At 47.0% G+C, this 24,119-nt stretch overlaps 1 protein-coding gene across 1 annotated transcript; it reads right to left on the bottom strand.

Annotated features, from left to right (window-relative positions):
• Positions 1-11,050: 11,050 nt before the first annotated feature.
• LOC126273315 (spidroin-2-like) lies at positions 11,051-19,987 on the bottom strand. The gene is made up of 5 exons (XM_049976859.1): positions 19,899-19,987; positions 11,958-12,201; positions 11,654-11,867; positions 11,350-11,532; positions 11,051-11,259 (listed from the first exon to the last, which is right to left on the bottom strand). Exons 1-5 carry the CDS (start codon positions 19,985-19,987, stop codon positions 11,051-11,053), a joined length of 939 nt encoding a protein of 312 aa, XP_049832816.1.
• Positions 19,988-24,119: the final 4,132 nt, after the last annotated feature.

The raw sequence follows: 24,119 nt of genomic DNA on the forward strand, positions 1-24,119 counted from the left end.
CAAGCATACTGGACGACGCCCAGTAGCTTTTACTATCATATATTTTTGAGTGGTCTCTAGCATGAACACAACTAACAAAACAGGCAACCGATACATTAACAATCCAGACTTGCAAGATGTGAGAGTTACCTTTCATATTTCTTTGAGCTACTAACTGTCTTAAGCAAAAATCCTGTAAAAATGTGAACACTTTTGTGCATTTATCCATATGTTTGATTCCAAGGTATGTTGCTAATGAATATTCTTTGACTTAGAAGGTACTGTGTTTCTATATATTTCTTCAAAATTTGTAATTTCAGCACCATATTAGCTACGAATTTTAATTATACCTTATACCATGGCAGAGAACTGGCTACATGCAGCAGACAAACCATTTGTGGTGTCTACGTACAGCTGTGTGGTGAAATTAAGCTGTACAAATGTTTCACTAGCTGCCCTACAGATAAACCGTTTACGTTTCCTGTCCCATTAATAATGTTCAAGAACATATTGGATACTCACGCTCGAAATTCCCGGCATTCGCAAAGGGCAATGCACGGTTGAATTGTAGAACGATTTTAGCAAAAAATCCTTTCGTCCGATTGAAAAATATACGATTCTTAAAAAAAAAATCACAGCATATATACTTTCAGTACAACGGAACTAACTCCATACACGCCATTTCTGCACAAATTAGAATTTCCGTAATGAATTGTTCACCCTTAAGAGCAGTGGTGATTGTTTATGCACTACCTGGTAGATTGAAACTGTACGTCACAGCGGGTCTAGATCTTGACAGAAATGAAGTTTTGGTAGCGGGTAGTAATTTGTGATTGGGTGGCTCAGTTGTTAAGAGCACGACTCACGAAAAGTGTCGCTTCTTGATCGACTCTCCGACCAGCATATTGCTCTAATTAGCGAGAAAACTTCAGATTAGAAACCTTCCGGATATCAGAAAATTTTTATTTAAACGCAGTTCCCACAGGGGTTTAGAGTAATCCATGAAGCTTCTTGTCCTTACCGGTATTTTGCCATCGAAAGGTGGATGTGGACAACAGTTGGTTTTCCACAGAAGTGTCAGAAAAATCTGCCTCCGAAGTTGCAAGTGCAGCGGTAATCTTTTTGACTAATCTTTCGGACAGCTCCACGAGGTACTGTGATCAGTTTATACAAGGTTTTCAAATAATTGTTGGTATTTTTGCAATCATTAATGCGGCCATATGACTTTAAAAGGTAAGTTAAAACAATTATCTATTTAGTTTCATACACTTCTGTTTTCTCCCGCAAATCTTTTCGGGGGCATACGCCATCATCCGTGGATTACATTACAAGAAAGGTGTACATCGCTGACGGGCTTTTATACGTAGTTCCAAAAGCACGTGTTCGAAATTTAGTCAAGGAACCCAGTTCTTTATGGGAGATACACCGCCTGGCATAAAATGTGAAGCACCAGGATGATATCGTCTGAAGTCAGTGTAACGTCCTACACATACACAACATCCGTAAATACTCAAATGATTAGAGCTGCAGTTCTCTTGTGACAGGCAGAACGGCCACCAGACCGCATTATTGTTGTTCACGTTTATTGTTGTTACCAGAGATGTTAGGGTTAATGGGTGAGAACAGCGGCGTGCGTTATCGATGGGGAGGAGAAGAAGATAGACTACCATGTAATCGTATGAGACAGCGCATACAGCAACAGACAGAATCTGAAACATGCCTCACTGCGGAGCTATTTTTGGTCCGGTTGGTCCACTCGTGCAATACCCATATTTGTGAATGATTAGAGTGTGTCAATGGACCGATGGTGGACTGCATGGGAATGTGACGGCAGGGGCGTACTCGTCCTCAAAGATGCGACCGACCACGAGTGAACACTACAAGCGAGAATGCAGCCTCGAGACGGGAACAGAGAATAAAAGGTTCTCGGGTTTCCAGCCTCATCAAGTGGTAAAATTCCACGAGATTTCGACCAAGCACTCCTTGTCCATGGTCACGTGGTGTGTTGCCGGTGGCGTTTTGGTACGCTCTTACATACAATAGCAGCCTGGTGTGATGTCACTTGCGTTCGCGATATTCGTCCATCATGAGTTCCATGTGCCCGCTTCAGTCTCGCGATCGCGGGATCCTACGCCATACTGAGCTCCAGGCATTAAGAGTGTTATTGGTGATTCTTATTTCGATGACTTCTTTAATTACAGTGTACCAAAAGTCGTTAGCGCGAGCGTAAGGTCTAGTCAAAGTTGACTTGGTGACCGTTTTCTAAGCACGCTCAGCTGAAGCGTAGGCTATAAAAGCTCTCATGGTCCGTCTTGCGTCCTTCTATAGCGTGTGCTGTTTCCCGATGAAAGAATGACCACACTTTGAGATATCTTGTAGCACCCAGGTGTTTTGAGACCTGCTGCATCTTTAGCTGGTCTCAGAATTTGCCGGATTTTTGTCGGAGGCGAAAGATCTATGTGACCTCATGTCTTTTCAGCAAACCTCTTGTCAGACACTGAGCCAATATTCGGCAAGAAAGCAAATTTCTTTTCCTGCTTCTCTCAGGTGGTCTTATTTTGTTTCTTGCTTGAGGTCACTTTGTTTTACTAGGTGACCTCTGTAGTTGTTGTTCCTGATGACCTTGCGAGGGTGGCTCAGCTCATGAGGTAGGCTATCGGCGTCTAAAGTCATTCTTGCACGACGTACCATTGTTTGGAACACAGTGTGCTTCTGTGCCGGGAGATGATAACGTGCAATTAAAAATCGATGTATGTTTTCTATAGACTCTGTGGCCAGAGCATCCATTTCATTTGCGGCGGTCGAGGACGAAAAGGAAGCGCAAAACGTTTCCTTTTACGTATTCATGGTATACTGGTTGTTGCTGTTGAGAAGTTCCAAGAATTCGTCAAGATCCTCACATCCTTTGAGCCAAATAACATTAGTTATCGGAAGAATCAACCAGCCTTTAGTAGCGCCATAGCTAAGGCAATATCCTCGACATGAAGAGGTTTTGCAAAAGCTGGAGCTAAAAGGTGTTCCAATTATCACGCTATCCATCCGATTGTAATTCTGGCCAGTGCGCAGAAAATAAGAACAAGTAAGAATATGTATAAATGGTTCGATCACGTGTATTGGTAAGTCCCGAGAATGTTTGAGAGACAGATTCCTAAACAATGCCATCACATCAAAACTGACCAAATGTCATCCCCAGCAACTCGAAAGAGGTTAAGTCGGCTGATAAAATCGACTGAGTTTTTACAGTGCCCACGTGTCGAGCTAGGAGATTGGCCAAATACTTCATCAGCCTGTAAGTCGGCGAACCATTGGTGCATACTATCTGGGGGAAGGATGGCCGATCCTTTGGATCTTCGGTAAAACATAAACAAGAGATGGTCTAGGTCCCGAGGGAAATATTGTTGACCACACTGTCTTCCATCGACACCGCTTCAGAAGCTCTGGTGTCTTTCTTATTATTGTCGATGTTGGTCGCGTGAGAGTCTCCGGTAAGTATGTTCGTCCAGTAGTGGGCAGGTCTTCGTATCGTAGTTCGCATATCACATAATTACGACTGCATTGCACTTGTCAGCACGAAGGACCACAGTGTTTTGATCACTGCGTAGCACGCTAACCCTTGCGCTCAGCCCTAACAATGTTGGGTGCTGATAGCTTTGCTTTCGTGAGAATACAGCTAGCTTCACGCTGTATTTCGTCCGCTCTTTCAGTGAGGAGCTTGTGAACTGTACGTTCGATTCCACTTGCAATAAATGTCGTCTCTGTAAGTTTCGTGAAAAGATGTCGCTGCAATGTAAAACATATTTGTCTTAATGATTTCCACAACAAATCGCGTATCATAATCGTGCCTTTCGTGTCCCTATTCCGTAGTAATACAAAACGGTACATTTCGATGTAAATATTGTAAATCTTATGTGGCAGGGATACCATGTCATGCAGCACTACTCCAGAAGAAGAATGAGAAGCGTGGTGTAGGCAGTCTCTTAAGTAGATCAGTTACATGTTCTCGGTGTCCTGTGAATAGAAGGTTGGCTTTGGTTCTCCTTCCCCACAACTTTTTCTACGTAAACGTTCCAGCTTAAGTTGATGGTAATTGTAATCCCTAGATATTTAGGTGAACTGATTTGTGTGATTTATCACGTAACCGAAATTTAACTGATTCCTTTTAGAATTCATGCGTATGGCTTTAAATTTTTCACTATTCACGGTAAATTATCTGTTTCCACGCCCTAAAGATACCTTGTCTAATTGATTCTGATCTTCTGATGACTTTACTAGACAGTAAACGACACCACCATTTATAGTAAATCAAAGAGGGCTGCTCAGATTGGTTCCTAAATCGTTTATGTAGATTAATAACGGCAGACGTCCTGTGACACATCCTTGGGGGAGAATAGATATCTGCTTTACTCGATGACTATCCTTCAATTAGTACGAAGTGTGTCATCTTTGACATTAAATCACGAAGTCAGTCACACAGTTGAGGTGATGCGTCACAGGCCATTAATTTCATCTTAAGAATAACGCGTCCAGGAATGTGGGGTGGAGCGCCATCGTGCATAAGCATCGTACGTTCCAGCAGGTGTTTATCAGTCGGGCTGGGTATTATGCGATTCTGTAACATGTCGGCGTACCTCTCACCCGTCACGGTAGCAGTTACAAAACCAGAATAACGCATTTCCTGGAAGAAAAAAGACCCGATAACGGTAGATGTGGTAAATCCGACCCATACCGCCACTTTCTCGTCGTGCAATGGAGTTTCCTCGACAGTTCTAAGACTTTCGGAAGCTCAAATTCTGCAGTTGGGGGTGGTGACAGACCCTCGGAGCGTGAAATGAGCTTCGTCGGTCCACAACACGTTACTCAACCAATCGTCATCTTCCGACATCTTTTTAAACGCCCACATTGCAAATGCCTTCCGCTTCACTAAACTGCTAGGTAACAGTTCATGATGCCGAGGGATTTTGTACGTATAGCATCGGAGGGTACGCCTAAGTGCCAACCAAACAGTAGTGTATGGAACGGTGGTGCGACGTGCGACTGCACGAGCGCTGACTTCCCCGTGCATTGACGAACGCGCTACAGAAGTCATTTCCTCCTGAACTGTTTCAGCAGCATTACGCCTTGTGCTCGGTCGGCCACTACGGGTTCTATCGTCTAAGCAACCAATGGCTTCGAACTTAGAAATCATTTTCGCCACAGCTGCATTTTCAATGGACCTTCACCCGTTCGAATCCCCTTCCTATGGTGATAGGATAATAACGCTGAACTAGCACATTCCCAATTTTGATAATAGATCTTCACTAAAAGCCCCTTTTGACGTAACGTCAACGTGCTGCGAATGCTGCCGCATCTGATTCTCTCTCTCTCTTTTTGTTTTTATTTATTGTGATTTTAAACACCTTGTACTAAGGTGGGCTGTCAGCAGCATAGTACGCTGCTCTTCAGCATCGAGTGATACAATAGAAGACTTAAGGGACGCACAGATGATACAATACAAATGGTGGGAAGAAACTGTAGACACAGAAAGCAATATACATGAAACCGTTCATTGGACAAGAAAAGACACTAAAACCTGTTGACACAGCGCACACACACTGACGATTGCAACGGCACATGTGAACGGTGGAGCTGACGGCAAAAGAACACTAAACACAAACACGAAGGTAACCACACGAGACACTGATGGCGATGATCTCGGGCTCGCGAATGTCCACTGAACGTGTACGAGTCCAGGGACATGCAAAGAGAGGGGGTGGGGGGTGGGAAAGGGAGAAGGGAGAGCAGAGATGCCAAGGGCAGGGGAGATAGGGGGGAGGAAGGAAGGGGGAAGGGGTGCAGGTTGGGGAATGGAGGGAAAAGGAGAGAAAAAGGAGGGAGGGTGCCCAAAGGAAAAAACACAGGAAGTGGGAGGAGAGGATCAAAGTTGATAGGAGGGGTACATGGAGGGGAGGAGGGCATCATCAGGGAGGGGGAGCTGGCAGAAACCACCTTGGGAGAGGGTAAGGAGGGTGGAGAGATGGAGACCGGGTGGGTTGTGGGAATACAGGCGCAGCAGCAGGCGGAGGTGGGAGAGGATGGGTGAGACAAGTGGGTGAGGAGGATCGAGTTTACGGGAGGTGTAGAGGATCTGTATCCATTCGAGGAAAAGGATTAGGTGGGGGAACAGGTTTAGGTCATACAGGATCCATGTGGGGGAGGGGAGACGGATGTGATAGGCGAGGCGGAGAGCATGGCGTTCAAGAATCAGAAAGGATTTGTAAAAGGTAGGAGGGCAGAGATGCAGGCCAGATGGTCGTAACAGAGCATAGTGGGGATGAGGGATTTATAGATGTGGGGTATGGTGGAGGGGTCCAGACCCCACGTACTGCCGGAAAGGAGCTTGGGAAGACGAAGAGCATGCCTTGGCTTGGATTGTCCGGAGATGGGAGGTCCAGGAGAGATGTTGGTCGAGGGTGACGCCTAGGTACTTAAGGGTGTGGTAGAGGGCGACAGGAAGGCCATAGATGTTAGATAGAAATCGAGGAGGCGGAAGGAAGCGGTGGTTTTGCCTGCAATGGTCGCCTGGGTTTTGGAGGCATTGACCTTAAGCAACCACTGGTTGCACCAAGCGGTGAAACTGTCAAGATGGGATTGGAGAAGGCGTTGGGAACGCTGCAGGTTGTGGGCAACGGCAAGAAAGGCGGTGTCATCGGCAAACTGGAGAAGGTGGACAGGGGGGTGACAGCAGCGACGTGTGCACCGTATACAAAAGGCACACAAGGGGGGAGAGGACGGAGCCTTGGGCCACACTGGCAGAGGAGAAAAGGCTGTAGGAATTGGTGTTATGGATGGTGACGTAGCAAGGACATTGGGAGAGAAAGGAGCTGATTAGAGGGATGTAGTTAATGGGAAGGGCAAATGCTTGGAGCTTGAAGAGGAGACCAGAATGCCATATGCGGTCATAGGCACGTTCGAGATCCAGGGAGATGAAAGATAGTGGAGTGACGGGAATTAAGCTGTTCGGAAAGGAGATGAGTGAGGTGAAGGAGAAGGTCATCGGAAGAGAAGGACAGCAGAAAGCCACATTGGGTAACGGGAAGAAGGCGGTGCTGGCAGAGATGCTGGTGGATGCGTTGGGTCAGTATGGATTCCAGGACATTGCTTAAGACCGAGGTAAGGCTGATGGGACGGTAGGAGGAGACGGCGGACGGCGGTTTACTGGGTTTAAGAAACATCAGGATATGGGAGGTTTTCCTCAGGTTGGGATAGTAGCCAGTGGACAGGACTACATTGTAGAGCTTGGCCAGGGTGGATAGGAAAGAGACAGAAGCTTCATGAAGGTGGCAGTAGGTGACACGATCGTGACCAGGAGCGCTGTTGCCTTTTGTGCGGAGTGTAGCAATGAGATCCTGTGTAGCGATAGGGGCATTGAGTTCCATGTGTGCAATGTTGTCCAAGTACTGGAAACCAGGTGCGAGGGGAATGACAGAGGTGTCACTTTGATCACGAACATCCAGGAAGAGGGAGTAATCGAACTGGGGATCGTCGGGGATGGAAAAGACATTGGAGACGTAGGAGGCAAAGTGATTGGCCTTACTATGGGTGTCAGGGCAGGGGCGATCATCATGGAGAAGAGGATAGTAGGGGGAGGGTTTAGTTCTGGTAAGGTGACGGAAGGCTGACAAGAACTTGGACGAGTGTACAGGAAGGGTAGGATTTCAATGGGTGCAAGTCTGTCACCAGTCCTGGCGTTTCTTAGCCGTGAGCAACTTTCGGATGCGTCGCTGGAGTTGCCGGTGGCATAGTAGTGTGTCTGGGTCACACGTGTGGAGGAAGGCACGATAGAGATGGTGGGATTCATGGAGGAGGAGGGTGGCCTGTGGGGGTAATGTAGGATGGCGGGGGTGGATGGAGACAGTAGGGACGTGGGCCTCCATGGCCTCAGACAAGGTATGCTGGAGAAAGGATGCGGCATGAATAATATTATCAGGGTGGTGGTTGGTGAAGGGGTAGCTATCGACCTGGGTGGAGAGGGTATCCTGGTAGGCATTCCAGTTGGCATGGGAATAATCATTGAATACTTCGGGGGAGGGTCATTACGAGGGTCAGGGTGGGGACGACGACCGTCTGAAATGGTGAGGAGGACACAAAGATGGTCGCTACCAATGGGGTCCAGGACATCCACAGCTATGAGGCCCAGGAGGTTAGGGGGGGAGAGAATGACATCGAGAGTGGAGTTTGATTTGGGGCGTGTGTGCTGGGGAATGGGGATGAGATGGCCTTGGAGGGAGGAGAAAAACTGATGCCACCACCATAACTGGGTGGCAGAACGACTAAGGATGTTGAGGTCGGCAGTGATCATGTAGGAGGAGAAGGTACAGTCAATTTGGGAGAGGAAGTCGAAAGGAATAGGGACTTTAGGGTGGACATAGATGGTGGTGCAGGTCACGGTAAGGCCGGGGATGAAGAGACTGAGGATTAGGTGTTTGGTGGGGTTGGGAAGGAGAGGTTGGAGCCGAACACGGATCTGGCAGTGGTGTCCGATGGCCACTCCGCCACACGTAAACGGGAGGGGATTATCGGAGCAGTGAAGGAGGTAGGGCGAAGTGTGGATGGTATGGTGGGGTTGGATGACAGTTTCATTTAGGAGGAAGGCATCCATGAGGTTGGTGGCAAGGGTGTAGAGGAAGAGGGTCTTGTTGGCGGGGAGAGAGGAGATGTTGTTGAACACGATACGGTGCTGTTGCGCCATGACAAGGGTTTAAACAAGGGTGTTGAGACGGGAAAAGTTGAAATGGGCCTGGTTGTGGGAGTAGGTGGCATACATTTTAAGGTGCAACATAGAACGGGCGACGAGGGATATCTGTTGGAGGGTGTGGGGGCACTGGAGAGGGTGAACATTTTGGGGTATGATGGTAAGAAATTTGATGATGGCCTCAGCGGTAGGGGGTGGTTAAGGGAATTGCCAGGAGGGGTGAGGGCGTCCAGAGGGTGGACAGGGATGGTGAGTTCAGGAGTGGTAGGAGGGGTCAGGCCTTACATTTTTGGGAGTACGTAGGATGAGGGAGGTTACAGGTGTTACAGGAGGGTGGGGACTGGAGGTTGGGGCACTGCCATAGGAGGTGTGCTTGCATACAGTGCAGGCAGGTGGGGGCCTCGCAGCACTCAGATGTTGGGTGTGTGTTGTACCACAAACACCTCTGGCAGCGGAGGGATTGAGGAGCGGATCGGGAGGGGTCAACTTTGTAATGTTCCTTAAAGAGGAGGGCACCCTCCTTCAGGAGATGGTCTATAGAGAGGGCATGGTTCAAATGGCTCTGAGCACTATGGGACTTAACTACTGTGGTCATCAGTCCCCTAGAACTTAGAACTACTTAAACCTAACTAACCTAAGGATATCACACACATCCATGCGCGAGGCAGGATTCGAACCTGCGACCATAGCAGTTGCACTGTTCCGGAGTGCGCGCCTAGAACCGCGAGACCACCGCGACCGGCGAGGGTGCACGTTCGGAAAACACCTGCATAAGGCGGGTTGGGCTGGCGGACTTGTGAATGCAGCGAACTGCACGCACCTCCAGATAGGGATGTTCCTTGAGCTCCACCAACACCTCCTCCTCCGTGATCATCGCACTAAGCCGAGTGATCACGGCGGGCGACGTGGGGGTTGGGATTGGCAGGAAGGAGGTGGGGAAGGGGAGAGGCAGGCATTAGGTCTAAAGTGGGTGAAGGGGATGCAGGAAGATACTGGTGTGAAGGGTAGGGCTGGAAGAGGAGATATGGACTGAGTCATGGCGAGCAGGGAGGAAGGAGATGGGGCCATCAGAAAAATTTTGGCGAATGAAGAGGGTGAGCTTCCGGGCCTCAAGAAGGGAGGGATCAGTATGGGAGAGGAGGTAGCGGTAGAAGGAGGGGGAGGAGGAGGAGGAGGGGGCAGGGACAGGCAGAGAGATATCTGTGGCATGCTGGGCATGCGAAGGGGGACGAGACAGAGCCTTTTTAGGTGCAGAGGAGGCAGGGGTGCCACTGGGGTGTTTGATGGCGGCGGAGGAGGCGCGGGGGATGGGAGCAACCGGAAGGTGGAGTGGAGTGGCAGATCCCGGTGCTGGAGTCGGCGCTGGAGACGGTGAGCGCAAAGGCTATGGCGATGGCGATGATGTACACGATGAAGAGGGCGAAGGTGAAAGTGGGGCGGGGACCGCGGAAACGGAAGGAGCAAAGGGAGGGTGTGGAGAGAAGGGATCAGAGGAAGTGCAGGATGGAGGAGCCAGGCATGGGGCGACCAAAAGTGAATGAAATGGGAGAGTGATGAGGGGGGGGGGGGGAATTGACTGAGTGGGGAGCGATTGGGCACACCACAATATAGTGGTGGCGGCAGCGAAGGGAGATGTGTAGATGATGGCAGTGGTGGTGGCTGTAGTAACAGTGGTGGGGGTCGACATTTTGACAAGGCGAAAGACACAGGACGGTACAAAAGGACAGAGGCAAACGAGGGGCGGGCAAGTGGACGAAAAACAGATGAAAAAGGACGTAGAGCGAAGAAGATGACTGGGGCCGACGCCCCACTCTGCTGCTGCTGGCTGGGGAGACCTGGCTGGCTGGCCAGCGGGGTCGTCGTTGCTGCTGCTGATGCTGGTGTTGCTGCTACAGGCTGGGACCGTCGCTGGCTGGGACCGCTACTAGCTGCTAGGCTGGACCGCTGCTGACCTCTGGCTGCTGGCTGGACTGCTGCTGGCAGGACCGCTGCCGGGAGGACCGCTGCCGGCAGGACCGCTGCTGCCTGGGACCGCTGCTCGTTGGGACCGCTGCTGCCTGCTGGCTGCTAGGCTAGACCACTGCTGGCTGTACCGCTGCTGACTGCTGGATCCTGGCTGGACCACTGCCGGCAGGACCGCTGCTGGCTGGGACCGCTGCCGGCAGGACCGCTGCTTGCTGGGACCGCTGCTCGCTGGGACTGCTAATGCCTGCTGGCTGCTAGGCTAGACCACTGCTGGCTGTACCGCTGCTGACTGCTGGCTCCTGGCTGGACCGCTGCCGGCAGGACCGCTGCTGGCTGGGACCGCTGCTCGCTGGGACCGCTGCTGCCTGCTGGCTGCTAGGCTAGACCACTGCTGGCTGTACCGCTGCTGACTGCTGGATCCTGGCTGGACCGCTGCCGGCAGGACCGCTGCTGGCTGGGACCGCTGCCGGCAGGACCGCTGCTTGCAGGGACCGCTGCTCGCTGGGACCGCTGCGGCCTGCTGGCTGCTAGGCTAGACCACTGCTGGCTGTACCGCTGCTGACTGCTGGCTCCTGGCTGGACCGCTGCCGGCAGGACCGCTGCTGGCTGGGACCGCTGCTCGCTGGGACCGCTGCTGCCTGCTGGCTGCTAGGCTAGACCACTGCTGGCTGTACCGCTGCTGACTGCTGGATCCTGGCTGGACCGCTGCCGGCAGGACCGCTGCTGGCTGGGACCGCTGCCGGCAGGACCGCTGCTTGCTGGGACCGCTGCTCGCTGGGACTGCTGCTGCCCGCTGGCTGCTAGGCTAGACCACTGCTGGCTGTACCGCTGCTGACTGCTGGATCCTGGCTGGACCACTGCCGGCAGGACCGCTGCTGGCTGGGACTGCTGCTGGCAGGACCGCTTCTTGCTGGGACCGCTGCTCGCTGGGACCGCTGCTGCCTGCTGGCTGCTAGGCTAGACCACTGCTGGCTGTACCGCTGCTGACTGCTGGATCCTGGCTGGACCGCTGCCGGCAGCACCACTGCTGGCTCTGACCGCTGCCGGCAGGACCGCTGCTTGCTGTGACCGCTGCTCGCTGGGACCGCTGCTGCCTGCTGGCTGCTAGGCTGGACCACTGCTGGCTGTACCGCTGCTGACTGCTGGCTCCTGTCTGGACCGCTGCCGGCAGGACCGCTGCTGGCTGGGACCGCTGCCGGCAGGACCGCTGCTCGTTGGGACCGCTGCTCGCTGGGACCACTGCTGCCTGCTGGCTGCTAGGCTAGACCACTGCTGGCTGTACCGCTGCTGACTGCTGGATCCTGGCTGGACCGCTGCCGGCAGACCGCTGCTGGCTGGGACTGCTGCCGGCAGGACCGCTGCTCGTTGGGACCGCTGCTCGCTGGGACCGCTGCTGCCTGCTGGCTGCTAGGCTGGACCACTGCTGGCTGTACCGCTGCTGACTGCTGGCTCCTGGCTGGACAGTTGCCGGCAGGACCGATGCTGGCTGGGACCGCTTCGGGCAGGACCGCTGCTGGCTGGGACCGCTGCCGGCAGGACCGCTGCTCGCTGGGACCGCTGCTCGCTGGGACCGCTGCTGGCTGCTAGCTGCTAGGCTGGACCACTGTTGGCTGGACCGCTGCTGGCTGCTGGCTGCTAGGCTGGACCACTGCTGGCTGGACCGCTGCTGGCTGCTGGCTGCTAGGCTGGACCACTGCTGGCTGGACCGCTGCTGGCTGCTGGCTCCTGGCTGGAGTGCTGCTGGCTGCTGGCGGGACCGCTCCAGGCTGCTGGCTGGCTGGCTGGCTGGCACCTGCAGAAATCTATCGCTTCGATTAGTGACCAAATGTCACAATCGAAGGGCGGTGTTCTTGCGAATGACCGCCAGAGATGTATATTCTCTCTCTCATTACAGCTCATATTTTACACGATTGTCATTTGCAGTCACTGACGTTCTGCTGTCCAGTGCCATCTGTCTGACATTTTGTGCACTTTGTTCTTTTTTCTTTTGTTCTAGTAAAACCTCATTTCATTCTAAGCATTTGTGTCAGTTTTTACCTCTCTGTCTACATTATTCGGTCATTTATTCAGTTTTTAAATTTATACTGACTTTTGGATCACCCGGTTTTTGCTAGAAAATAACATAGGCAAAAATCAGTCTATTGTACGTCACCAGGGACTGAAAAGAACTGGCAGCTGAAAATGTAATAAAATAATCTGTGTAATAAGCAAATTAGGGTCACACAGTGTAAGTAGGCTGTTTAGGTTTTTTTATTGGTAACGCCCCTGCTACGTAGCGCTCAGTATGAAAATCACTGGCTGTGCCGTGTGCAGTCTGTGGCTGGTTTGCATTGTTGTCTGCCATTGTAGTGTTGGGCAGTGGCAGCTGGATGCTAACAGCGCGTAGCGTTGCGCAGTTGGAGGTGAGCCGCCAGCGGTGGTGGCCGTGGGGAGAGAGATGGCGGAGTTTTTAAATTTGTAAGACTGGATGTCATTAACTGCTATATATATATTATGACTATTAAGGTGAATACATTGTTTGTTCTCTATTAAAATCTTTCATTTGCTAACTATGCCTATCAGTAGTTAGTGCCTTTCGCAGTTTGAATCTTTTATTTAGCTGGCAGTAGTGGCGCTCGCTGTATTGCAGTAGTTTGAGTAAGGAAGATTTTTGATGAGGTAAGTGATTTGTGAAAGGTATAGGTTAATGTTAGTCAGGGCCATTCTTTTGTAGGGATTTTTGAAAGTCAGATTGCGTTGCGCTAAAAATTGTTGTGTGTCAGTTTAAGCACAGTCATGTATAATTGTTCTAAGGGGACGTTCCAACAGGACTTTAAAAAAAGGAACCGATATTGTTCACGTGATCTTTTCTGGCATTCACGATTTTGTTCATGCCGGTTAGTTCTGTAGCTTTAATGCAAGTGAGCTGAGCCTGTACGACAAACGTACAAAGAAAGTGGACCTGGATGCGATGTGTGATATTATTTGCAAAGTTGACGTCGGATATATGACAGCGCAATATAAAAACTGATTCAATTGTCCCCACCACTGGGTTTCGTGCAACCCAAAACGCCTTCAAATACGAAGTGCAAGATTTTCATATTCTATCACTCGCTATGTTGCAAATTAGTGGTCCTACAGAAAAAGTGGACAGGACTTTCATGTAGGAAATGTTACGTGCTTAAATTTTATGCTGCGATACGTTTTCGATAGAGGTCGTAGTTTTCGAATTGCCCAAGCGAAACATGCAATAGCACTCCGTGGTCAGGCCACGAGTGACCTACCGTTACCATCCGACTGCCGTGTCATCCTTAGTGGAGGATGCGGATAGGAGGGGCGTGGGGTCATCACACTGCTCTCCCGGTGGTTACGATGGTATTCTTGACCGAAGCTTCTACTATTTGGTCGAGTAGCTCCTCAATTGGCATCACGAGGCTGAGTGCACCCCGAAAAATGGCAACAACGCATGGTGGCCTGGATGGTCACCCATCTAAATGCCGACCACGCAGGACAGCGCTTAACTTCGGTGATCTCACGCGCACCGGTTTAGCCACTGCGTCAAGGCCTTTTCCAAGAGAAACATGCAATAGAGACTAAAATGTGTTTTCCTCGAATATTTCGAAAATCGTGGCCTCTAGTGAAAACGTATCCCGATACAACATTTAACTGCATTAATGTGCTACAAAAAGGTCCTGTTAACTTTTGCTGTGGGACAGTCAGTTTGTGAGCAGCAAGCGAAAGAAAATTAATGTCTTGCGCATGGTATTTCAAGGCTTTGCGTGTTGCAGAAAACCCAGATGCAGGGGCAGCTGTATCACTCAGTGTACGTCAACATCATGAGATGCGCGGATCGTTGTAACCTCCTCTGCATTACAATGTACCTTTCCATTATGACGGAGGCGGAAGCTTCCCATACCCACACCCAACGAACAAGATAACAGCATGTACGTTACCTCCTTTCATAAGGTTGAAGAAAGCAGCAGCAGCAGTAAAGGCAGTTTGCAATAAAACACGTGATTATCTGGTATTCCATCAGCGAACTTGACGCGTAGACATATAATTAGCTACAAAGTATGATTACAGCAACATTGAGGGCCCTTCCGAAGCGTCTGTACAGCCAGAAGACCTAAACGTGGAGCTAATTCTGGAAATAGGAGAGCACTTTCACCTGAACTCCAGTACCTGCACAAAGTGAACACAGCAAACAACAAACAACAAAGTTTGACGTGATAGGGCCACACCGTGGGCACCACGTGACCTAGGCGGTGCCGCTCTCCGTGTCCGCAATGACCTCGGCCGAAACCAGCTATCGAGACGTCGTGTCTAATTGTCGTAGTGTTCTAAGTAGCTGACAAAGTTGTGACCATCATATCTCTTCAGATTTGTATTATCGTCTGCTCACTGTACCGTGGCTGACTGTAGTATAGTATTTGTTTTCGAGTATCTGTTTTTCGCACTGATGTTGTAAATGACTGTATCTTGCGCAGCTTTCCATTTATCTCTTTTTCTTACAACAGTCCAGCCTTTGCCGGTCTGCCGCACACAGAAATATATCTTTGTCGTCCTTTTGCCTGCTGACTTCGATTGTCGCAGCGTGGATAGATGTCTTTGCAAAGCTCGTAGTTTACGCGAAGTTAAGAAAGTGGTTTACCTGACGAGCGTGACTTTACGTGACTTCTATCCGCCAAGCTAGGGTTCGCTTCATGCAGTTACTCGCCAGATGTTATGAGAGCCGGATACAGCGTGTCGCGTGCGGGCAGTCAACACACTACTAGGAGACTAAATTATCCATGAATTGATGTTGATTTATTTTTGGGTCTAGTCTTAAGAATTTCGATTCCTCTTCCGTCAATTTGTTTGGAGTGAATGTGAGCTTTGACGATTCAGATACTCAGTAGTTTCCCCAGTGTGTAGTATTTAGTTATTAGTCTTCAGAAGGCATCGTTTGCAACTTCAACGCTCATGGTCATCCACTTAATCTGACTACAGTAACCCTAGGGTGAGTGTAACTTTGATTCTGCCTGTACGACAAAGTAAAGTAGAACCATAAAACAATCAATATTTTCCTTTCAAGTGACCCTCACCAATCTGGTTTTGGGGACACTGCCAGCACTTAACATATAAAATTATTAAAATGAATCCTTCATCAAAAAACAAAAAAGTTTCATAGAATGTTTCAAGTTAGAATACCGTTGAGACAGTGCTTTCATTTGTATTCAGATTCATTGATGGCAGCCTGTACCTGCATCGGAGTGCTCTATTAAATCTGCTGGCCAAGACTAGAAAATAAGCGACGAAATAAACGAACTTCCTACCCCGCTGCGTCAGAAACATGAACGTTACCACAACTGCAACAACAGAAGAAGCAACACACTGGAGAAAATCCGGCAATTCCACCCTCTTTTCTTGGTCCGATACCTCTCTTTAATATCTCTTTTCTGTTTAAAATAACATCATCTCTTTAAAATAACGAACGAACGAGGATTGAGACGTACCTCAACATCTCCTGAGACAATACTTCATACTATTTTGACATCGAAATCTATCAAATTATTCCGGTTATTGAAATATTGGGTAATGAAATCTTCTGCGCCATTCGGCTGCGTCATATATCTCTTCATACATCTTCTCTGCACGAAGTTTCAATCAGTATGGAGAGATATTCTTCAAGATTCTACTGGTGTCTCTGGATGGCTCAGCACTGGCGAAAGATAGTTTCGTTTTCCCTTACCAAAAGGCTATTTTCCCGCGCTTATCCAGAGAACTGGAGTCACTGGGTAAAAATCTTCCCGCCGCTCTTGGTGGAACGTCGTCATTGGTTAAACAACGAAAGGAGATATTGACAGAGAGGGAGAATCCAAATTACTGCCTCGCTTGTTTACTGGTGCTCGCTAGTAAGGATTGGGTGTGCACTTCGGAGATAGTGGGTAGCTACGAATACAGAAGCCTGCAGCCGTAACCTCAATTGATATTCTCCTCTTTCTTCGATATTTCGACTCTTTAACGACTTTCTTGCTATAAACATTATCTTTATCTACCACGAGCATGTTCTTTAAATTCATTATTTGGTCACGTTCTTCTTGGTGCTCAGCTAGCATTTACCGACTCCACACTGCGGGAGTGACGTGTTGTGGCAAAGCATATATCGGCGATGCTGAAAGAACCGTGAGAGAAAAGATCTAAAGAGCGCATATGCCTCACACGTTTAAGACAAAATGTTAGCTTTTCAATCTGTTATCAGGCAGTTTTTGGTCTTTACCCAGTCCCATGCCCTGAGGAGCTCTTCGTCAGGGTCTCCAGCGGCGAGTATTTCCCACAGTTAACGTCTCATAAAAGCACACCGCACATTTTCTTGGATGAAGGGTCAAGAAAAACACTGAAGTTAATGACGCTTTCTGTTTGTGTTAGCGTAAACTATCTGACGAAGGAAGTATAACGAGGGTTAAAATTAAAATGTACGGAACGGCATAATAATTAAATCGGTTGAAATCTGCATATGCCGCTTTGGGATAGTACAATGAGACGTCTAAAGCGTATAAGCAATGCCTCATCATCCACCCACTCCTAAAAATTTCTACGCCATGCCTTCAGGAGGCAAGGCGATGCTCAGCGTCTTTTGCGATGTCCGAGGTCTGATAGTCACCGAATATTCTAGCACAGATAACCATTAACAGTGTACGTTCTGCGAGACACTCTGTAAGCTACACAGGCCCATCAAGAGCAAACTGCCTGGTCTCTTCACGGAGGGAGCGATTCCACTCCATGGCAAAGAGTATCCACACGTCTCCAAGGTCAGACAACATGTAACGGGTAAGTTCCAGTGAGCACCCGCCCTACAGCCTGGACATGTCACTCTGCTACTTCCTTGTGTTTGGTTCGCTAGAAAAAACATTTCAGAGGTAAGCGCTTCAACTCTGACCAGGAACAGAAGGACACAGTGGAGGAGTGAGAGCTGTCACAGCCACATAAATTCTAAGTTTAGGAGATCCTTAGCTTTGCAAAGCAGTGGGACGTTCGTAACCAGGCTTCTAGTTATTACTTTTAAATAAAGACTTCAACCACACCCACAGTGTTGACTGGTATGTTTCCCATTGAATACCCTTCGTGTCATAATGCATCTATCATTTCTGCTAAACCATTGTTAATAAATCTAATCCGCATGAACACGCAACATATCTACTCAACCTGACCTATAAAATACACAAATAATTGTTAATAAATCTAATCCGCATGAACACGCAACATATCTACTCAACCTGACCTATAAAATACACAAATCTAGATTATGGCACAACTTGCTGAAAATAAATTTTTTTTACGAAAACGTGGAATATTTAACATACATTCTTAACAAAGAGAAAGTTCCCATTTACAGACTATTGAGAAACTTTTATCATCCAAACTTAAAGAAAAAAGTGTATAAACTTTCATTATGCTCGATCAAAGCGTGTCACGTATAATGTGCGAAAGCCTGGCTAATCTACAACACTACTCTTTCGTTGAAGAGGTTCACGACTCTCGATATCAATGAATACGGAAACTCAACACGATTATTTGCCAGTCAGTCGCGCTTAAAAACTCCTCATTGGAGAGGTAACTTATTAATCATTCAGACAAAATAGTCAGTAAAGAGACTTGTTCGAAGAGAAATCGTTTCCAGTATATCCACATTATTTCCAATAAAACTATTACAAGTTGGGTTATTGATTTAGGAACACCGACTACCGTAAGACACTAGGTGTAGGATTCCAGTAACGAGTTTCCAATGAATGAAATGTCTTTACAGTTGTAGCATATTTCCCAGAAGTAATATTGCTTATCCTGTAAATCAGACAGTGCGACGTAATTCCCTAGAACACGAACTCAAGTGGCGACGACGCACTGATGCTAGAAGGCCTGAAGGTATGTTGTATTCTTCATGGAGGGAATAGTCGCATATCAAGCCCTAATTTACTGTCAGGAAAGTAGACGCAGGCAGCAATATTTTAGATGACGCTACGCGATTTCTTCTGTTTCTGAAATATATTATAACACCTTTTCATTTTCAGTGAAAAACTTTCCTTGTTCGTACGCTATAACTGTTGATGTTGTGCAAAGTGTCAGATATGTTGGCACTTCACTAGTATTCCAGTTTGACATTGAGGGTGTAGACTCATATTACAATTATTGTATCTATAGATACGGAAGGATTTCGAGGCATGTTATGTATGACCGAGTCTATAGTGCGGTGTGGTATCGGGTTTTATTCGTGTTAGCACGTTACGACGCTGCAGCACACTGCTAGTCCCTACACAGATACGTCGGCACTCTCGCAATGAACTGCTGCATGTCGGTGGGGCCGCAGTGGGACAGCGTGCAGGCCCTGCTGGTAATGCGATCCGCTGCATATAAGGATCCCACTCCGGGACCGTTTTATTGCAGCCGCCACTTCCGTGTAGATACTTCCTCGTTTCTGAAACGCTGCTGGAGGAACATAAAGTTCTTCACCATCGGTGCTAAATTTTGGAACAGCATTCATGCTGTTTTATAAACGAAGTATGATGTGAAGCTGCTTTTATAAACTGAGAAATATTTTTCTAGGGTGCAGAGCGTTTTGGTTAACTGTCTTAGTGTAAAAGCGAATGAAATATCAGACATAGATAGTTAAAACAAGGAGCTTAAACTGGACTATCTACAACATGCTAAGCCAGGTTTTTTTTTCTCACTCTCATGATACGAGTGTACCAAGAGAATGCTGGTCAGTGCTAAACCGGCACAGCTACTGAACAGATATCTTTGCATGGCACGTTATTCACTTATAGGAGTTCTCATTTTCTATTCGCGGAAGCCATCACCATCTCTTATCTCGAGAATGTATCTTTCGGAGAAGATACGAGAGATGTGGGCGAGTATGGAGCCATACAGACAGTAATTTTTACGTTGTTCATTGCAGGACAGTAAAATCGGAAACTCCTTAATGATACCATGTATCCTCCGCCAAGTGCTCTGACCAGTACCACTGAGTTTATCTGAAACTGTGTAAAGTCAGGCAGACGTAATATTCATCTAACTGTTCACTTTACCGGAACAGTGGTTTCACAAAGTTGTGGAACGCTGGGTTTTGTTCGGCGAAGAGGTGCAATTTAAGTGGGAGGACTGTGTTTGCTTATTTAGAGCTTGTAAAATACCCATCTAACGAAATACAGATACAAAAAGATTTTTCAACATGATGTGTAGCTGCAAAATTTCAGCAGCGTTCCATTACCCTTCAAAATACGGGCCATCACTGGTGTAAAGGCGGTCTTGGAGGCCCATGGCAAGTGCACAAAGGGCTTTCCCACCCTCCACACGCATACTTGCTTCCACCTCATCCCATTTCCAACTGAACAAAACGTCCCCATTCTCTCTTACAGTCAGCACCCTCACCCCCTCTTGACACACCCGGCCGGAGTGGCCGTGCGGTTCTAGGCGCTACAGTCTGGATCCGAGAGACCGCTACGGTTGCAGGTTCGAATCCTGCCTCGGGCGTCGATGTGTGTGATGTCCTTAGGTTAGTTAGGTTTAAGTAGTTCTAAGTTCTAGGCGACTGACGACCTTAGAAGTTAAGTCGCATTTGAACCTCTCGACACATAAATAAAACTCCACCCGAACAGGCCACAAATGCCCAACGGAATCGACTGGTCGCCGTGTCATTCTCAGGCCACAGACACCACTGTATGCGGATGTGGAGGCTCATGTGGTCAGTACACCGCTCTCCCGGCCGTATCTCAGTTGACGGGACCGGAGTTGCTACTTCTCAATCAAGTAGCTCCTCAGTTCCTCTAGCCACATACGCACACGCTATACATATAACCTATTCTCTCTGCTCTCACTTGACTCAAAACGTGACAGAAGTAAGGCAAACTAAAAATAAAACAATATATTTTGTCTGAAATACTTTAGTGAATATATCACCAATGTACAGCGTTGGGTGAAGAAGTTTGGTAATGGAGAAACGTATATTGCAAATATACCTGGTGACAGCCGGCAGATATGTGTAACTGACGCCAACTGACGTGATGATGATGTGGTCCGACGAGACAGCCTCGATAGGATTAACTTTCAACAAAGTTAAAATCGTTCTCTTACGGTAATTAATATATCGCGACGTGCCGCAGTTCTCAACAACGAAAGAGTCTCTGCACTATCCCTCGCCCAGGCTATTAAATCAGTCTGAGACGAGACTGTCTAGCAACAAGAATGTTTCTGTCTCCACTGAAATTTTTTTTTTCAAGAAACCCTTAAAATGTACTTAATGAGCAGATATATGATAGTACTCAGTGGGTAGACCGTCAACAAGGATCTGAGTTCTGCCAATCCATAGCACTGAAAACACATGTGTCAAATATATTGCAACTTTCTACAGAGGGTTAACACCAAATTCTACAGCAGTGTATTTATTGCATTTGGAGAACTTCTACATTACAACTACGTTCACAGTTATGTGGTTTTGCAAACCAGGTATCTAGGTTTTTAACCACTATTTGATTGTCGCAGTCTGTGCAGGTAAGGCACGAATTTTATAAATTTTGTAGTTACTCCTTGGTCGGTATGCTACACATTGTACACCCCTTTACGAGGTTTCTATGTTGAGTTCTCCAAGTATTTACTCATACAGATAATGTTCGACCAGTCGAAATGTACTGAAAGTTGGACTTTCATATGTTTTGGAAAGTTGTCCACTGATCCTACTGTGGTGTGCATAAGCAAACTCTGAGTCTCGAGTCATTAATATCGCAAGCGATAGCGAGCGAACAGTTGTTGAGTAGCAGTCCAGTGCAGCCTGGCCTGGAGAGCGGACGCGCCTCACGAGAAGTCGCAGCGTGTCCTGCCCTTGCTCGCAGCGCCGAAGGAGATTTTGGTATTAATCGAGGATTTTTGACAATTTGTCTTTTTGCTGCACGTAGTCGTCACTTGCTTATGCACTGGAAGGATTTTGTGAGATTTGTGTATGCATACATTCAGACTAATATTCGTATCTTTATTGTGAACAGAAACATAATTATTGACTACAGTCATTGTCAAATAATTATAGTTTTAAAAGTGTTGAAGGAAAATAAATGTGCGAGTAAAGTTTGTCAATGTATTAATCTTCGTTTTCAGATTATAGTAAAGTAAAAGTTTTTATTGGTTCCTTCCATTTCTTACACCGCTTAAGGCTTGTTGACCAAACCTCTCCTGATCATTCAGTTTCTAAATAAGAAAAGACATAAGAGTAGAGACAGAAAATAAATATATAAGCATAACTGTGCAAGGAAGCAGTCACATCTGCATGACATTGGCACTAGTTCTTTTGACATGACAACAAAATGTTACTTAAAGTCCTTCATGACAGTAAAAATAGAAAACCAGGTAATGAAACACATGTTTTAGGTGTAGCAGACTAAGGGACAACTCACATTATCTTCGCTGACAACCACACCGAAAAGTTAACTCATTCAGGTGAGGACACACAAGTTTGAAGTGTAAGCAGACTCAGGGACCAGTTACATACATTATGTCTACTGACAACAAAATCAAAATTTTAAAATATTCAATTCAGGACACACACGATTGAGGCCTAAGCAGATGTAGGGAACAGCTACATAAATTATTTCCGCTGACAACCACACCAGACTGTTTTAGTGAGTCACTCCTTATATTATTCAAATAAAGATGCCATTCACAATCAGTACTGATAGTATAACGCCTAACTACACCTTGTTTAGTACTAAAAAATTCATGATAAGATGATAAAAGCATTGAAGTTATACCTCCTCGAGAAAGCAGAATCTCGTAATTGACAAAGAAGGTGAAAAGTCCCATCTGCAGCACAATAACAGATGTGAAATACAGAGAATAAAAGAATATAGTATGTTATATACACTTGAACATAAAATCTGCCTCATGTGAGTTCAGTGCTCAGTAAACGACTCTAAATATGTGTAGCCGCTGATAATTACATAAGTGTGGATAGTTTCTTGAAGTACAGTTCTAAGTATTAAGCCCAGGCCAACCACACAGTAACAAACTTATCCCATACAAATTCATTTTGTGATGGTGTGATGGTACAATACGCAGTGTGCCATGAAGTTCATGTTTTGTTCTAGAATGTGCAATATGTGAGACATACAACATCATTGAAGAACATACTGATTTTTTCAGAGACATTAAGTGATTTAAATTATGAACGTACCACAGTCAGAATTACAGTGAATAAACAAACTAAAAAAGTTCATGTAATGTAACTATCCCATAGGTACTTAAGAAAAGTATATATGCGAGTATACATGCAATACCAACATATACAGAGTGTTTGAAAAAGAACTCCCTAGATATATATTTGATGGGGAAAGTAATGAACAAATACCTCAACGAGTACATATCATGAAGGAGTATTCCTTAAAGTTTTGTTTAATGTTAGCAGATGCCAACGTGGGATCGATTTGTTGCCCTGCACACGTCAAGACGATATTCCACTTTTCGCCATGTATTCACCAACATTTCAGGTATAACTGTCCCAACCACAGAGACGATTCTTTCCAAAAAATGATTCATTTCACATTTTTTATGTGGACCCCAAGGAAAAATTCCAGTTGAGTTAAGGATTGGCTTCGTGGTGGCCAAGGTACTAGGCCAGTCCTGCCTGTCCACCTTTCTGGAAAGCAATTCCGAGAGCGGCAGGCACATGGTTACTGTAATGAGGTGGGGCGCCATCTTGTTGGAAAAATACAAGTCCCTTTTCCGCCTCCAACACACGAACTACTTATCTGTTCAACAACATATTCAGACCTTCTCGGTCTATCTGACGATTTTCCTTTTAACAGACTACCGGTTTTTGCTGTAGGTGGTTTTTACATCTAAAATTACGATGCACTGTTATAACTGACTCAGTTTTCAAAAGCCAAATAACACACAGCGCTTTCTGTTGCAAAGTACACATTGTTGCTAACTTGCTCTGCACTGCACTACACTCACGCCTGGACTGAACTGAGGGAATAGAGGAGAAAAACAGCACTGGTGCTGTCTCAAGATCAAGCAGTTTTGCCAACTGCAGGGGAGCCAAACGTGGAGAGTTGATGAACCAGACACCTTAACTAGAACAGCGAATGTCATTTTGTACAAATTTTCGAACACATTAAAACTAGGGAGTTCTTTTTCAAACACACTGTACTTTATAAGGGACTTGAGCTCCAATTAACAAAAGTTCGAGTTAGTAAATAGCGCCATATCTTATCACTGTATAGTCAGTTCAGTTTTCATATCTTACTACACATTCAATCATTGAGTACTGAGTCAGCCGTTATTACAAGTACTTCATTTTATTACAGTACAAATATTTAATTACTCAAAAAATCATGCTAATGTTCACATGACTACCATCGAGATTACCATCGAACAGAAAATAGCACCAGACATCACAAGGTGCGTGAAATCAGAATAGTATGGGCATATGTAGTAAATCACA

This window comes from Schistocerca gregaria, chromosome 5 (genome assembly GCF_023897955.1).
Source record: "Schistocerca gregaria isolate iqSchGreg1 chromosome 5, iqSchGreg1.2, whole genome shotgun sequence".
NCBI lineage: Eukaryota > Metazoa > Arthropoda > Insecta > Orthoptera > Acrididae > Schistocerca > Schistocerca gregaria.

What these genes read in the sequence shown, in the direction of transcription:
- LOC126273315 (XM_049976859.1), bottom strand. Translation starts at nt 19,987, where the DNA reads ATGCGTGTGGAGGGTGGGAAAGCCCTTTGTGCACTTGCCATGGGCCTC. An exon ending in GGATCCAGCAGTCAGCAGCG is followed by an intron (nt 11,868 to 11,957) that starts GTACAGCCAGCA and finishes TCCTGCCGGCAG; the next exon opens with CGGTCCCAGCCAGCAGCGGT. An exon ending in GGATCCAGCAGTCAGCAGCG is followed by an intron (nt 11,533 to 11,653) that starts GTACAGCCAGCA and finishes TCCTGCCGGCAG; the next exon opens with TGGTCCAGCCAGGATCCAGC.